Source organism: Pelophylax lessonae (genome assembly GCF_965119305.1).
Source record: "Pelophylax lessonae genome assembly, chromosome: 1".
NCBI classification, from domain to species: Eukaryota; Metazoa; Chordata; class Amphibia; order Anura; family Ranidae; genus Pelophylax; species Pelophylax lessonae.
The window spans coordinates 417,793,587-417,811,786 of NC_138768.1; the positions used below are offsets into that span (position 1 = coordinate 417,793,587).

The 18,200-nt window shown below is 40.4% G+C and overlaps 1 protein-coding gene across 2 annotated transcripts in view; it reads right to left on the bottom strand.

Annotated features, from left to right (window-relative positions):
* Positions 1-18,200, bottom strand: part of LOC309544890 (stimulated by retinoic acid gene 6 protein-like) — a 102,023-nt gene that overhangs the window by 77,099 nt on the left and 6,724 nt on the right. Inside the window, exons 2-5 of one of the 2 annotated variants that reach the window (XM_082243894.1) lie at positions 11,971-12,046; positions 11,242-11,342; positions 5,613-5,743; positions 904-1,024 (exon numbers count right to left, since the gene is read on the bottom strand). In XM_082243894.1, coding sequence (XP_082100020.1) covers positions 904-1,024; positions 5,613-5,743; positions 11,242-11,342; positions 11,971-12,046 — 429 coding nt within the window. The remainder of the gene's footprint in view (positions 1-903; positions 1,025-5,612; positions 5,744-11,241; positions 11,343-11,970; positions 12,047-18,200) is intronic. The other variant, XM_082243895.1, reaches the window with a different exon arrangement.

Consider the following 18,200-nt stretch of genomic DNA (forward strand, 5'->3'; position numbering starts at 1 on the left):
GCACACAAATTTTCTCGGCCAACAAAAATCTACTTCAGAAGTGATGTCATGTGCTGGTTTACTTTCCGTGTGTTTTTTCTTCTCTGAGCATGTCCAGTCTTGCTCATCAGATTTTTGTCTGCCGAAATCTGTACTGACTGACGGAAAATCGGCCATTGTGTTGACGGCCAACAAAAATTTTATAGCCTGCACACCAGATTTTTTTCGGCCGAAAAGTCGGTTGTCGGAAGCATCATACTAACAAGGCGAAAATCGGCCGATCAGACGTTGGCCAAACATTCCCGGCCAATAATCGATGCTTGTGTACGAGGCTTAACACACTCCTGCCAGCTAGGTAGGTAACACAAATGCTGGAGCTTTGCAGCCTCCTTCGTCACCTCTTTGACACCAGCCTGGTCAATGGACAATCCATCATCACTATCACCTCTCTCAAACCAGCAGCTCGGTAACCCAGAAAGCCAGAATTAGGAAACAGCAGAGCAGAGGCTATGGCAATGCAAAGTGGTGGTGTTGTGAAAATGTAAAGAGTGACTAACAACAGTGTGCATTTACCTGTTTGCCTGGAGTTCCACTAACATTATACAAGTAAAATGATTTAATTACCATAATAAGCATTACATTAACCTATGCTGTTTATACCATACCATAATCGAGACTGTTTGACCAAACTATGGTACAGCCAGCCCTTTATTATTACTAGCCAATTTCCACAAGTACCTTAGTTCAATGTAAGAACCCTTTTTTTATTTATTTTTTTAAGTATTGTCCTATTATTACATACTCTGTTATAAATGTAAACAAACACTTGAAAAACAAGCATACATAACATAACCAATAAACAGGTTGCATTGTCAGCTTTATAAGAATTAGGAAAATATTAAAAAGTACAGAATCAATACACACCAGGTAAGAGTATAAAGAAAGCCTGTAAGGGATCCTAATATTTTATTATTTGTAGTGAGACATGCAAAAATTGGGTAAAACGACAGTCCAACTTCAATAGCTCCCACTAAAAGGCCAAGTGCTAGAAAAAAATAGAAACAGGATAAATATCAGGGCAAATATGCAAATACATTCTACACTACAATCAAGAGCAATGACAATGACATCAATAAAATATTACTGTAAAATATTATTTAGTTGTAAGTTTCTAATATTTTATATTGTATTCTTTTTCCTAATATTATGAATAAAATCTTGTTACAAGAGGGCTGACTTTTTGTATATGTTACCTTACTCTTCAATAGGGATGGACTCAGGTGTTTTCGAATCCTAGTCCCAACCCATCTGAGCAATCACACCAGGAAACCATCACTGCACACCACCAATCATGAGCAGCCTAGTCAGGGTATGTGTATGTGCAGCTGCAGGCCAGGAAATGCCTCACTGCCTATGACTGGCAGTATGCAGTGATGGCTTCCTGGTGGGATTGCTCAGGTGGGTTGGGACTAGGATAAGAACACGCCTGAGCCAATCCCCACCTCTTCAACATCACATGCTAGAATCCACTAAGCCTAAAGCAGTTTATGGGCAGGACTTAACCATTGTGCCTGTGAACTTCGAGGAGTCAAAAGGCGCTAAAGCTTGAATGGTACTTTATATTGCAGGTATTGAATGATCACAGGAATAAGGTCGTTTTACAGAAATGAAACCACATATGTTGTAGGTTATACACTTATTTAAGCAGAAAGGTATAATTCATCACCAAGGCACTTTTTAGCAGCAATATAATACGGTCTTACAGACCACAGAGTGCCTGAGAACACTTCCCTTGGAGGAGGTATCCAGAGTACTGGGTCATCCTGAGATCCCCAAAGTCTTTGCAATTTGGCCAGCTAATGGTAAGAGACAGTTCCAAGATGCTGGTAGAAGGTATACCCTGAAAAGGGAGCCTTTTTTTTTACTCCTTGTCAGGTAGGTGGCAGGTTATGTGACAGGATGGTCCTCATATCCTCCATGTTTCCGTCCTCGTTGGGTGCCAAGATATGTAGGATAGGTGGCAGGTCATGTGACAGTGTAGTTGTCACATCCTCCATGTTTCCCTCTATGTTGGGCACCAAGCAAGGGTCACATGAGATGCCTAACCCAGGGTGGGTTCTTCTGGGCTACGTTAGCTACTTTGTACAGGGTCACTACCATACACATGGGGTACCTTTACTTTATTTCACAAAGAAATTACTTTATACTCCCACCCATTCCTGTTCCCCAGAATCTATCAATGTTCCTTCACATTTACACATGTCCTTCGTCTGCATTGCCATTTAGATAAAGTAATGTACATTGTACCTGCAGCATGTTGTGTCTGCTGCCAATTTAGTAATTTTCCTTGCCACTTCTTACCATTGGCCCACTTGCTTAAGTTGTGACTCTTGGTTGGCATTACTTTTGCTGATAATACTAGACAATTATTGGTTAAAGTCTTGGCTGTTATTATTAGGGATGATCGAACGGTTCGGGTCGACCATCGGTTCGACCCAAACATTGACTGTTCGAGGTTTGGCCGAATTTAGAACTTTTTGCTGAAAAAGTTTGGAATTCGGCAACCAGAACCGACCAAAATGCAATGGGACAGGAAATGGGCTTTAAAAGCCCATGATTGGACCAGAACCATTAGTAAAAGCCAATTGAGTGGGCAGGAGAATGCTAGGAATGTGATTGGAGTGACTAGGGGGTCCAGAGGCCAATCATTAGTGAATACGCCCCCCAGTATATATAAGATAGCCCCGCCAAATTCCTAGCATTTTAATACAGGGACATGGAAGAGAGTGGAAGCAGTTCTGTTACTTCTGCTTCAAAAGTGTCATTTAGCAATTATTAGTGTGAGGAAAGGGATATCTAGTGTAGTTAGGGTGCTATTTTCCACTATAGTTAGCTTCAAAAATCTAGTTTCTGTAGGGAAAGTGTTAAGTGCCAGGGTGACTGTAGTGTAGGGTGAACTGACACAGACTGCTATGGCAGGGTGACCAAACCCTTCCATTTCAGGGTGACCGCTATAGAGAGAAAATCGTTTCTCTTAGGTGACTTATAGAACAGGGATATGGCTTCTCGCCGGTCAGCCTGATTTTTGCTGCAGGCGTTTATTGGGCTTTTTTGAGGACATGTTTGGAGTCAGGCATGACATCTGAACTTGTGTATAGGGGTATATATACACACACATGTATGTATATATACACCTACACATATATAGGTGTGAAAAGAGCAGAACACTATGCTTGCGCTAATGAAATAATTAACAGGCATATGGCTCCGCTCCTATCACACCTATATGTGTGTATGTGTATAATACATATAAGTGTGTGTTTATATATACCCCTATACAGAAGTTCAGATGTTTTGCCTGCCTCCAAAGACCCCAAAAAAATGCCCAAAAAAACGCCAGCGCCAAAAAAAAACCGCCCAGGTGTGTTATTGCAAGCGCTTTTTTTTGGGCATTTTTTTGGGGTCTTTGGAGTCAGGCATGACATCTGAACTTGTGTATAGGGGTATATATACACACACATGTATGTATATATACACATACACATATATAGGTGTGATAGGAGCGGAGCCATATGCCTGTTAATTATTTCATTAGCGCAAGCATAGTGTTCTGCTATTTTCACACCTATATATGTGTAGGTGTATATATGCATACATGTGTGTGTATATATACCCCTATACACAAGTTCAGATGTCATGCCTGACTCCAAAGACCCCAAAAAAATGGCCAAAGAAAATGCCTGCAATAACACACCTGGGCGTTTTTTCTTATTGGCGCAGCCGTTTTTTTGGGCATTTTTTGGGGTCTTTGGAGGCAGGCAAAACATCTGAACTTCTGTATAGGGGTATATATACACACACACTTATATGTATTATACACATACACATATATAGGTGTGATAGGAGCGGAGCCATATGCCTGTTAATTATTTCATTAGCGCAAGCATAGTGTTCTGCTCTTTTCACACCTATATATGTGTAGGTGTATATATACATACATGTGTGTATATATACCCCTATACACAAGTTCAGATGTCATGCCTGACTCCAAAGACCCCAAAAAAATGGCCAAAGAAAATGCCTGCAATAACACACCTGGGCGTTTTTTCTTATTGGCGCAGCCGTTTTTTTGGGCATTTTTTGGGGTCTTTGGAGGCAGGCAAAACATCTGAACTTCTGTATAGGGGTATATATACACACACACTTATATGTATTATACACATACACATATATAGGTGTGATAGGAGCGGAGCCATATGCCTGTTAATTATTTCATTAGCGCAAGCATAGTGTTCTGCTCTTTTCACACCTATATATGTGTAGGTGTATATATACATACATGTGTGTGTATATATACCCCTATACACAAGTTCAGATGTCATGCCTGACTCCAAAGACCCCAAAAAAATGCCCAAAAAAATGCCTGCAATAACACACCTGGGCGTTTTTTTTTTGGAGCAGGCGTTTTTTTGGGCATTTTTTTGGGGTCTTTGGAGGCAGGCAAAACATCTGAACTTCTGTATAGGGGTATATATACACACACATGTATGTATACATACACCTACACATATATAGGTGTGAAAATAGCAGAACACTATGCTTGCGCTAATGAAATAATTAACAGGCATATGGCTCCGCTCCTATCACACCTATATATGTGTATGTGTATAAATACATATAAGTGTGTGTGTGTATATATACCCCTATACAGAAGTTCAGATGTTTTGCCTGCCTCCAAAGACCCACAAAAAATGCCCAAAAAAATGCCCAGGTGTGTTATTGCAGGAGTTTTTTTTGGGCATTTTTTGTGGGTCTTTGGAGGCAGGCAAAACATCTGAACTTCTGTATAGGGGTATATATACACACACACACACTTATATGTATATATACACATACACATACACATATATAGGTGTGAAAGGAGAGAAGCCATATGGGTGTTAATTATTTCATTAGCGCAAGCATAGTGTCCTGCTACTTTCACACCTATATATGTGTATATATACATATAAGTGTATGTGTATATATACCTCTACACAGAAGTTCTGATGTTATGCCTGCCTCCAATAACCCCCAAAAAATGCCCAAAAAACCGCTTGCTACAAAACCGGCAAGGTGTGAAAATAGCGGAGCCATATCCCTGTTCTATAAGTGACCTAATAGAAACAATCTTTTTTTTTCCTGGTTCTGGACATGCTACAGAGCTGAAACTTCACAGGTACACTTTTCAGACAACCCCAGACACTAAATCCAAAGAAATCTCATTTTTTTTTTCAATAATTTTTTCAATAATTGGCTCTCTATCAAAAATGACAATTTTTAAGAACTTTTTTTGTGTGATTAATAGTCTCTGGGGCATGACCCAGAACCCTAGGCACTTTTAGGGGCATTTATTGGGTTTTAGGGCTTCAAAATGGGTTTTTTTGATTACCGAAGTTCGGGTCCCATTGATTTCAATGGGGTTCTGAAATCCGAGCCGAACTTTCTGGAAGTTCTGGTGTTCTGCTCGAACCGAACTTTTGAAAAGTTAGATCATCCCTAGTTATTATAGTGTGGATCAGTGTGGCCTGTTCAAACTGAGTATGATAACTAACAAAGTAAATCAAAATGACTGCATTCAGTAAAACTCCTACCTTTTGCCCATGGTGGCACGCCTGGTGGCAGGTATTCCTCAGAAAACAGTGACATTACTTTGTTTGCGATTGCCCCAAAGGCAAAGCCAAATGTCCATCTATTTTTAAAGGTCCCTATAAGATCTAGAGGACTAACCACACAGAAGCAGTAGATTAGAGGAGCATTAGCACTATACGAATACTTGCAAAGTAAAAGGCTACATGACGGCTTCTGCTGATATTACACTATTAGGGACTATGTTGACAGGCTTTGGGCTTCTGTCATTGGCAATGACGGGTACATTTAGCGTGCAACTGACCTCTTTCTGACATACTTCAAGTAGGTTTTGCATTGCCACAAACTTGTATGGAGATGCAATATTCATCTGAGCAAAAGCCCATCCACACAGGCCCTTATGCCCCGTACACACGTACCGATCGTCGGCGAACGATCGGCCGTCTTTTGTCCAGAGCTGTCGGTGTCTGTTGAAAAGTGCAAAAGACTGCACAAGAATTTTGTCCGCCGACTACAGCCGACTGCAGAAGTGATGTCATGTAATGGTTAACTTTCCCTGTGTTTTTCCTTTTCTGAGCATGCCCAGTCTTGCAAATCTGCGGTCTGTCGGACGAAATCTGTACAGACTGGCGAACAATCGGCCGCTCTGGTGTCGGCATACAAAAATTTTAATGCTTGCATGACAGATTCTTTTCGGCCGAATGTGCGCTGTCGGAGGCATCATACTAACAAGCCTACAATCGGCAGATCGGTCGTCGGCCGAAGCTTTTCGGCCGACGATCGGTACGTGTGTACGGGGCTTTATTGTGTTTTATTAAGTTGCTACAGAAAATCAGGAATATACAGGGTACCATAATTGTCTATGAAAGTAATAGAAAGCAAAACATAAGTAAAAATTCATACTATCAGTTTGACTGGTGTTGAAATAGTTTTAAAACGTAATGCTATGTATGAGCTGCTGTTTTGAGTAGAAGGTTCCCTGATATCAGCAAGGAATTTATGCATGTCAGCCTCTGCTACCATGGACTCAGCTAATGTGTCTTTCCAATGTTGTCACATTAAAAAGGAAAGAAAGTAACCATATCTATCATTGTAAGGGAGTAAAAAATGGTTCCCGATTGTGTGCCCTCTTGTATCACAATTTAAAGCTGGACTGCAGATTGATATAAATAACTGTTTAAAGTGGAAATAAATTCCCAAAGTGGAGTTAGTTCCGCTTTAACACTCAACCCCATCTATTTTGACATTTAAAAAAAAATGTAAGCCCCACCCCCACCGCCATTCTGGCCTAGACCAGAATGTCATGAACCCGGTCCTGCAGCCTCCTGGGATACTTACATCGCATCTCCTGGGAGGCTGCAGGATTGGCACACAGAGGGGCCGGGGGAGGTCCAGGGCAGTCCAGAGGGTGGGGCTGGTGTGTCATCAGAGCTGGCTGCCTATACCCGGAAGAGACAGCCAGCTGAAAAGGACAAAGGTGGTGGCTCAGGACCTGCTGTGTGGCACATGAATAGTGGGAAAATGCTGGATTCACTGTGCAGGTGAGCTAGGACTTGAAGAGCACTAAAGCACTATAGGTAAGTGGGAAAAAAACATGCGGGGTGGGGGAGTTGAGTACATTTATTTAATAACTAAATATATTTTTACATACAGCTAGCACAAGCACCTAACTCTTGTTATCAGCCTCTTATCTCCCCTCCAGAACAGAGCTTGAACCCGAATTAAACTCTCTCAATCAACAAAGTGTTTGTTTAGGCTCAAGGCTTTTTACCTTCATGAATTCTATACATGAAGGTAAAAAACCTTTGGTGTGTAGCAGTCCCCCCAACTTCCATTGGCTCCTGCTACTGTCAATCACAGCCAGTGAGCCAATAAGGAGATAGTGGGTGTGGGGCAGCTCCCCCATAGCAAGCTGCTTGATATGGAGGCCATCAGCAGGAGGGAAGGGCCAGGAGTGTCAGCAGGGGACCCGAGAAGAAGAGGATTGGGGCTGTCTGGTGCAAAACCACTGCACAAAGCAGGTAGGTATGACATGTTTGTTATTATTTACTTTTTTTTTTAATCTGCCTTTAATATCACTTCACCTATTTCTAATGCTTATGCTGCTAGAATTAGAAAATAGATAGGAGTGTATATTATATTTTTTTGTTTTAACTTTTTTTTTTTTACATTTCTTCAGTTGCTTCCTCATTTCTGACCTAGGCCAAAATTATGTTATACATCCCAGGAGTCTTCATGGCATATGTTTTTCTTTTTTCTTTCATCTGGAGGAGAGGAGAAGGGCTTTCTCAGTTAAGCACACCCTCCTGCCTGCATGCCTGAGTTAAAGGCAGATAGATTCCAGGCAGTAAACGGTACATGAATCATCTGCACTTATTTAAAGCGTAGCTCCACTTTTGTTGAGAAAAAAAACTTTCCTCTCTGGGTGATCTCTGTACATTGCAAGAATTATAACAACCTTTGTTGCAGATTCTGAAGAAATCCCTGTTTGTTTCTCTGTACCTCTGTGCTGAGTGGATCTAATGGGAATGGTTTCATAATTATCAGTCAGCTGTGCAGCTGCAGAGCACTAATGAGGATATCTGCTGGGCCTGCATCCTTTTAGACATGTCCCTATTGGGAGTTTTTTACCAAAAGTGACATATTTGTTGCAGGGGAAGCCTGAAATCTGACTTGTATCTTAGGCAGACTTCTGGGAACTGTGGTGAGCCAATCACACAAGCAGGAAATAATGTTTCTGGGCACATTCTGTGTACAGAACAACTCCAGGTAGCCATATTGCATTACATTTTCAGAAAATTACAGAGCTGCAGATTTAAAAGCAAAGGTCATTTTTATTAACATTGAAAACAATATGACTTGTGTTGTAAATTATATACGCTATATTATTTTTTCTTTATTTGCTACTTTTTTCCCCACGAAAGTGGTTACCCTTTAGGATGGCTATGGCTAGAAATGCTAGGGGGTGTTTTTCAAAGTGATTTCTGAATAAAATAAAACTTGCAGACATACTGTAGATAGATGAGTGAGCTTGCTGTGAATATTAAAAATGAATTAAACAGAGTTTTCAGTTTGTAGTGGTCAAATACAGTTTAGCTCTGATTTTAAACTGGGAGAGGGAAGAGATTGCTAAAAAATCTGGCTGTAATGCTCCATGGAACATGGAACACAGTGACAGGAGGAGAGAGCAGTATGAGCACAGATGAGGACTTATTAGTGCATTGCTGCCTCCTTATTGTCCAGTCAGCAGCATAAAGGTGGGAAGATGTGACTATAATATTGCTTATCTCTAACAAATAAAGTGCTGTCCCCTCCTGACTATGCTATATAGCGGGAGTATATGAAAAAAAAGTGGCTGGACATATTTGCATATTCTGTTTTATATGTATTACCTTAACGTGTGTTTAGATGTTTGCCTGGAGTTTAGCCCTAAATCAAGAGTGAATTCTTTAACAAACAGATAGCAACAGAGCACTGTACTTTACAATCTCTCCCATTCTTCCTACTGTGGATCTTTGGGTTCACTTCCTCTTACAATATTTTATCAAATAGATCATGAATTAAAAATGAGTGCTGGAAATAGAGAAATTAGATTAAAACATGTAGCACTGTCCCCACTGGGCCTGCTGAATAATGACTTGATGGGCTCCCCGGATTACCAGCACACAGTTAACTTGAGATATAGTTAATGGATCCATTTCTTCTATCAGAATACCGCTACCTTTCAGATTGTGCCACCGGAAGTCACGTACGGACAGAACAACTTACTGCGCATGCACCATGTGTTTCAACATGGCTGCTATGCGTTCAATTAGGTTTCCTAATGTGACAGAACACGAAGCAGAGGCGGACATCTTCTTACACCCACGCAAGTCTTGAATTTTACATTTATTTTAGCAGTAAGCTCACCTTATATACTGAATGACAGTATTACATTTGTATTATTATTGTATTCTAGTAGGTATAGCGAGAAGCCTGCAGGTAGAAGGTGGCCATCTTGGTACACCCTGCACTGCTTAGCTACAAACTGATAATATAGTAAAATAGACTATTTCACTCGGTTGTGGTGAAATTGTCTATTTCTGTATATAAGGTGAGCTTACTGCTAAAATGCTGCTGAGGATGTCTATGACGAAACGCGTACGGCGCCGTCACATCATTTCCGGTTCCGGTTCCAGAAAGAACGCATTGCGTTCCAACCACTTCGCGATTTATGTTTGTTTACCATGTGAGTACCTGTTTAATTGCTATAATAAATCTTTTACAAAACGGTATCACACGATTGTTGCCCCTCTTTCATCTCCCATGAGTGTACCACTCAGCCCAATGCTCTAAAGACCCCAAGGAGAACCCAGAGTAGGACCCCTAAGAGGACCTTTACACTCAGGATTGGGAGACCGTTCAGGATACCCTTATCCCCTCACATGGGAATCTAGTGAGGCCGCAAGGATACCCATTCGGGATTGCCAGGCCGAGACCCCCAAAGGGACCCACGACCCACCGGAGGAATATACCTATTTATACCTGCCCTATACCCCTGTGTGGGGTGGGTATTTCCAGTGAGTGTGCTACTTACCCCAGGGATCACGAGCACCCCACCATTATACCCACCACAGGACTACCACTGTCACCATCACTTCAGGATTTACTAATTGTGCTGCATGATATATATGGACTGTTGCTACTATTTATATGTAGTCACCATATTGTTTTTGCACACTATCTGGATGCACTGCAACTTTATCTATATATATTGAAGATCAATCAGTGATCACTTGATTTTATTTATTACATAAGTTGTGTATTTACGATTCCATCCTGCACCCGTCTGTTAGACCTATCTAGTGTTCACCATCACTGATTCCCACCAGGTTAGTCTACACTCCTTAAATACCGGCCACTCACCTTTGGCTAGTTGTTTTGAATACTATATGCTTTTTTTGCACCAATATCAGTTGAACTTTACCTTTTATTATCCATTTTATGTGTTTTTGCTTTTTCTATACAACACCAATTTAATTTACCATTTTTACTGGAGTTTTACCAACAGTGCCATATTTATTATTCATTGGTACCTTTCAGCTGTCTCTTGACATTTTTTACACATTTATTATATCCATTCACCAACCACCTTGGCAGCGCCACACCCCTTGTCCTTTCCGGATATTCGCTATTATCACACTAATTTTCCTCCCAGCCAATCAGGAAGCGGGTCGTGAGATCCCATTTCTGATTGGTTGAAAAGAGAAGCGATTTTATTGGCCATTGGCCAGGAAGAGGGAGGAGTCGTACGGCCAGAGGAGACTCACAGCCGCTCGGGGAAGGAGCAGGTAAGGATGCTTGCTGTCCGGCTGGGCAGCCAGCCGTCCATTCTGGGAGGGGATGGTAGATTTGATTGCCGGCTGGCCAGCCGTCCTGCCGGGGGGGGGGGGGGTGTGTTGGTTTTGCTGCCCCCCTTTCCAAATTTTCATTCACCAGCCGCCACTGATGGCCGATTTTTCAATTGCAATGAAGAAAAGAATTTAGGCAGAAATATAGTGACACATTTGTCAAGACCATTGCAGGTTAGGTCACTGGTCATATTTGTAGTAGACTTGAAAGCTCTTGTATGAGAAATACATTGTAAGTACTTACATTACGAATCCAAACCTTCTATCAAGTAATTGTATTTTATCATCGAATAGTGACCTATTGATGCGTCTCTCCAGAAAGGAAAGTGCCAGGATTATTAGAACCTTTAAAAGGAAAGGAAAATATAATTTGGCTTTCACATTGTATATTTAGAAGCAACCAATATTTTTTTTACGCTGTGAGTATATTTTCTGATCTACGTCAGACATACATAGCTTGGTATATTGATTTCTGTACAACCACAGTGCCCATACATGGATCAAAATTTGGCGTGTCGCTGCGGAACTGACTGAATTTTGATCTGTGTATGGGCACTGTGGTTGTACAGAAGTCGATATACCAATTGTCTTCTGTACAATTGCCCTGTCTTGATCGATTAGCGCTGCAGGCTATAGACTGGTTGAATAAAAAAAAAAACAAAAAAAAAACGCACTCATCTGCAGGCTGCTTTTGTTTGCATTTCTGTATTCTAATAGGCTGGGTATCCTTCTCAGGTCCCCAAATAAACTGTAAATTATTTTGCTCTTTTCAACAAGAGATGGTTTTCCTGCAGTCGTCTTTTTCTTTTTTTTTACTAAACATAAAGTGCTCTGTTCTTCTATCTAAACGGATGATTGCTGAGACCACCTAATTATCTATATATATAGTAACCACTAAATTATTGTATGCAAAATTACTTTACCCTGTTAATGTGGTATAATAATTCTTAACTGTACAACCTCAAATACTCACTGATGGAATTATAGAATAATGCAAAAATAAATCCATATCGATTTGAGGCTTACAGGTGCCATTTTCCAGGATATTTCTGTAAAAACAGTTGTAATATTATTGATCAGTCATCTTTTTATAACATATATAATACAGTAATAGCAGACACTTATTCAAGTGATACACAGTATGCTATTGAAATTATTATATTTTTCAACTAGACTGGTCTCGTGGAGAATATGGCAGACATGGATGATACTGCATCACAGCACCTTCTAATCTCCTGGGATACAGGGTCTTAAAGATCTGCATTGAAAGGTGGGGGAAAAAAATAACACTTTCAGAGAGTGTCAGTTCAGTGGGTGAAATCACTTTGCTTTTCCAAGGACTCTCATTAACATAGTCAGACACGTTTAACCTGATGGGAAGATTACAAATGCCCAAATATTCACTCATTCCAGAAATGGAGCTTTGAAGGGGATCCCTTTAGCACACAACACACTGGGTTGATTTAGTAAAGGCAAATAGACTGTGCACTTTGCAAAGTGCAGTTGCCCTCTGCAAGAGCAGTTGTTCCAGAGCTTAGTAAATGAGGTAAAGTTTCACTTTCCAAAAGAATACCCAAACACATGCAAGGAAAATAAAAAACAGCATTTTTGCTTGCACATGATTGGATGATGGAAGTCTTTAGAGCTTCTGCTCATTTACTTAGCTCTGGAGCAACTGAACTTTGCAAAGTGCACAATCTATTTGCCTTTAGTAAATAAACCCCACTGAATCTTCAGGAGGAAGGACTACAGCAATAGAAGATCACACCAGGTTCCACACTTGTTAGCTAATTCAGTGGGCACGAGATCTTCAAAAGAGGACAACTGAACACTACAAATGTTGTCTGGTCTGACAATATACAACCAACAAATAAAAAGAATAAAACGCTGCGCTAGAGTGAAAGAGAAAGCTGCCAGCACTAAGTGCCAGTTCACACTTGTGCGGCTGCGGAGATCGCATGTAATTCGGAGCGCACTGCTCCTTCATTACATGCGATCTCCTGTGCGGTGCGAATTTCAGCCATACACTTTGTATGGCTGAATTTGCACTGCATCCGCACCAAAGACGCACAGGAGGCATTTTTTTGAGCCACATCAAAATCGGATCGCACAGTTGTTCACACTTGTGCGATCCGATTCTGTGTGTACTGCGATATGCAATCAAACTGGGGGTGTCATTAACTTTTAATTGACACCCCCTGCGTATCGCATATGGCAGTGTGAACTGCCAGATGTTCGGATGCGATGTGGAAACACGCTGCATATTCGCAGCGTTCCCGCATCGCACAGGTGTGAACCGAGCCTCAGAGTCAAGATACGCACTCCAAACAGATAACAGAAAAACAGTGCAGCTCTAAAATAATTCCAACATATGATAAATAAACAAAAGTATTGCATTTAAAAGGTATATAAACAAATAATTGTTAAACAAAAGATGATATACAATTATAAAATCGTAAATGTTGAAAAGGATATAGGCTAAAAGAAAGATGTCCAAAGGATCAGATGCACAGAGAAAAGTCCTCCTTCTAACTCCATGTCAGAAAACACCACAAGAGTGCATGATGATGAACATTTGGCAGAGATTTGTGGTGTTCCTTCGGGCTTCCCCCTGAGATTTTGAGATTAAAATCAGCATAAAAACACAATCCAAACATTTGGCAGAGATTTGTGGTGTTCCTACAGGCTTCTCTCTGGGCTCACTTGAACATCAACCAATCAGAATAGGATCACCTGATGACATCCCCGTCGTAGGCCCCGCCCTATGAGTTTCAACACAAAGAACATCATCTGGGGATAGGCCAAGGTGACCTTATCCGCAGATGACGTTTTGTGACGAAACACGTAGGGTGGGTGCTATGACGGTGACGTCCTCACGTCATCCTGATTGGTTGATGTTCGAGTGAGCCCCGAGGGAAGCCCAAAGGAACACCTCAAATCTCTACCAAATGTTTGGATTGTGTTTGATGCTGACTTTAATCTCTGAATCTTGTAAGTGCAAATTTTTATTCCTACCAATAACTTGGTTATTTATACTACACTATGGAAGAGCTTTCTTGCTTTTGTTTTTTGCTTTTGTTATAATTTAGTGGTCATTCACCTCTGGTAATTTTTGGGTCATCTCTCTGGTTCATCATCATACACTCCCCCTTCACCTGTTGTGTTTTCTTACATGGAGTTATGAGGAGGACTGTTTTCTGTGCCTCTGCTTCTATAGACATGTTTATTTTAGCCTATATGTTTAACAATTATGATTTTATGATTGTATATCATCTTTTTTTTAACAATTAATTGTTTATATGCATTTACATTTCATACTTTTGTTTATTTATCAAATGTTGGAATTATTTTAGCGCTGCACTGTTTTTCTATGGTTTGAAAATATGCTGCAACATAGAGATGATAGGATCAGAACATGACATACACTGCATGAATCCTTAGATCCAATCTGTCTATGAGCTGTTTCATCTGATGCTGTAACATACAGGCAGTAGGATCAAAATGTGACATATGTGTCATAAAATAAACTACGTTGTAACTGCAGATAACAAAGCTGAACTTTTAGAACTTTATCTGACTTCTTGTACAAATATTGTTAGGTAGTAAATGTCAGTTATGATTATTCATGTTCTCTATTGTTTATCTATGTTAAGTAAACATTTATTTTTCCGGTACATACAATTTCATGGACACACTAAGCAGCCATTCTCAACCTGGGTTACTCCAGGGGTTTCTATTAGGGTTACACTGATACCGATACTATCAGTGCCCACACTATGTACAGTATCTCACAAAAGTGAGTACACCCCTCACATTTTTGTAAATGAACACTGAAGAAATTACACTTTGCAACAATGTAAAGTAGTAGTAATGAGTGTACAGCTTGTATAACAGTGTATATTTGCTGTCCCCTCAAAATAACTCAACACACAGTCCTTAATGTCTTAACCACTGGCAACAAAAGTGAGTACACCCCTAAGTGCAAATGTCCAAATTGGGTCCAAAGTGTCAATATTTTGTGTGACCACCATTATTTTCCAGCACTCCCTTAACCCTCTTGGGCATGGAGTTCTCCAGAGCTTCACAGGTTGCCACTGGAGTCCTCTTCCACTCCTCAATGACAACATCACGGAGCTGGTGGATGTTGGAGACCTTGCGCTCCATTACCTTCCGTTTGAGGATGCCCCACAGATGCTCAATAGGGTTTAGGTCTGGAGACATGCTTGGCCAGTCCATCACCTTTACCCTCAGCTTCTTTAGCAGGACAGTGGTCATCTTGGAGGTGTGTTTGGGGTCGTTATCATTTTTGAATACTGCCCTGCAGCCCAGTCTCCGAAGGGAGGAGATCATGCTCTGCTTCAGTATGTCACAGTACATGTTGGCATTCATGGTTCTCTCAATGAACTGTAGCTCCCCAGTGCCAGCAGCACTCATGCAGCCCCAGACCACGACGCTCCCACCACCATGCTTGACTGTAGGCAAGACACACTTGTCTTTGTACTCCTCACCTGGTTGCTGCCACATACACTTGACACCATCTGAACCAAATAAGTTTATCTTGGTCTCATCAGACCACAGGACATGGTTTCAGTAATCCATGCCCTTAGTCTGCTTGTCCTCAGAATACATGTGCTCCCACTGTACTGTGTGTAGAGTTAGGGTCTGCAGATATCAGGGTGCCTTGCCGGGGCACGCAGCTTATGCATGTATTTGCAAATGTGTGCAACTAAACCCCTGTTTTTAACGCATACTGTTAGACAGGTTAATTCAGTTGGTCGCAGGCTGGTTGGTAAGTTGTGACTGGAAATTCCTTGGCTTTTTTGACATGCGTTTGCCCTTACAGTGCTTCTTGCAGTTTAGACGAGTTAAAAGTGGGGGAAGTGACCACTTTTTGTATAAAATTTTTATCGTACGTGAACACAATGTCCGATTTTCATTTAGTTAGTGCAGTTTTCGTCTAAAAAAAATCGTAAGAGCAAGACTAGGCATGCTTGGAAATGAAAAAAAAACATAAAAAACAATTCAATGACGTCACTTCTGAAGTTCAATTCTGCCGTACAAGCATTTTCGTATGTTGAGTAACTTCACTTTCCATATGAGACTAGCATGCAACATAAAACGGACGAAAAATCATCTAATAATCTGATGTGTGTGTACGAGGCTTATTGTTGATTGGTTACCATGCACAGCTGCACCAGATTTTGCACTCTCCAGTTTTAGCAAATCAACCCCTAATTCTTACTGATCATGCTAATGTATCTATAGCGGTTGATATAATCATTTTTAGCAGGGGTTCCCTGATACCTGAAACATTTTCAAGGGTTCCTTTGTTGTAGAAACGTTATAATAGGCTGGACTAAAGGTACAGATATTAGGAATAAACATGTAAGACATGTCAAGGGCTTGACAGATAAGTGAACATTTTACCTTGCTCACTATGATAACTTTTGTTTTTAGTTTAAGTATATATTCAATACATACAGTATATGCATCATCTAACATCATTTATGTAAGCCTGGATGATGAGACTATGGAAGCCTATTGACTTTAGTGGTTTTCCAAGCTGTACATTTAGTATTTACATTTGTTGATTTGAAGCGAAACCACCAGACATATAAAAGATAGACATTAATGCTAAACTCCAGGATAAGCAATTATCGTATAAATACAAGAGATGTGTATTCTTACATTAATCTTTATAAATTTCTTCTAGGTCTGTGTGCTAATCCAGTATGAAACTTGCAGAACTTACCTGTAATAAAGACCAGTCACTGCTGCTTTTTTCTTTCTGCAGAGTGACTGGTCTTGTCTCCACCCCCTGTAATTTTCTACTGGCATCTTGTAGTTGGTGAGAATGCCCAGAGCTCTGCAAAGTTTGCATGCAGATGATGTCTCCACTACTTTTACAAGGTAGTAACCAAGGCCAAGGGCCATTGGTGCACACTGCCATTAAAAAAATATATTTATAACATAGAGAGAGGCACGCGTCAGGGGTGCCCTCTCTCCCCTCTCTTATTTGCCCTTCTCATAGAACCTCTAGCACACAGTATTATAAGTAATCCCTCAATTTCTGGTATAGAACTAGGTGGTCACCATCATAAGTTGTGTTTATTTGCAGATTACATTCTTCTTTTTCTATCATCTCCCCATATATCAGTCCCTAATCTCATTGCTACCCTTAACAAATTCGCTGCTATTTCAGGACTAAATATAAATTTTCAAAAATCCACGGCCCTTAATATCTCATTGAGTGAATCTGAGTTAAATTTAGCGCAGAATGCGTTACCATTTTCATGGTCTTTGAAGCACATTCCATTTTTGGGTATAAAATTTACTCCCAACCATTCTGATCTTTATGCAGCCAACTTTACTCCATTATTGAAAAAAGTTACTGAACTACTGATGAAATGGGCATCACTTCCATTGTCGTGGTTTGTGAAGATAAATGCAATCAAAATGGTTATTCTACCCAAATTTTTATATTTATTTAGGGTCCTGCCAATTCATATACCTGCACATTTTCTTCGAATCTTACAACGTAAAATAATTAAATTCACCTGGGGTTCAATCAAACCTAGATTGCCCGAATCCACATTGATTCTCCCCAAAACAAGGGGTGGACCGGGTCTCCCCAATTTTGACACATATTACAAAGCTGCGCAATATGCACAATTAACTAAGTAAGTATCATGCCACTACTGAAATTCCCTTATGGGTTATGATAGTATCTATCGAATGTGACCCCATTTCAGTTTCCAATCTCTTATGGTTACAACCATCAGATCGAAAACATATTACTAATCCAATTACCAAGCATTCTCTCTCTTTATGGGATAGACTAAAGACTAATTATAATTTACAGTCTACACACAATCCACTACAAACTATTCTGAGAAATCCAGCCTTTTATCCGGCTTGGGAATTCCCGAATTCATTTCAGGCATGGTCTAGGTCAGGCCTGTCAAGGCTATTTAATCTGGTCTCTAGCTCTTCTATCTTAAGTTTTCCTGAACTTTGTGAATCACATAATTTACCACATTCAGAACTTTTTCGATATCTCCAAATAAAAAATTTCTATACCCAATTTATGACAAATGGTACCAGCTCTCTCAATTTGAGCGTATCTGTATCAACAACCCACACTCCAGAGGTCTAATTTCTAGCCTATATTCTCAATTGCTTAACCTTCCTAGCGGAATTCCC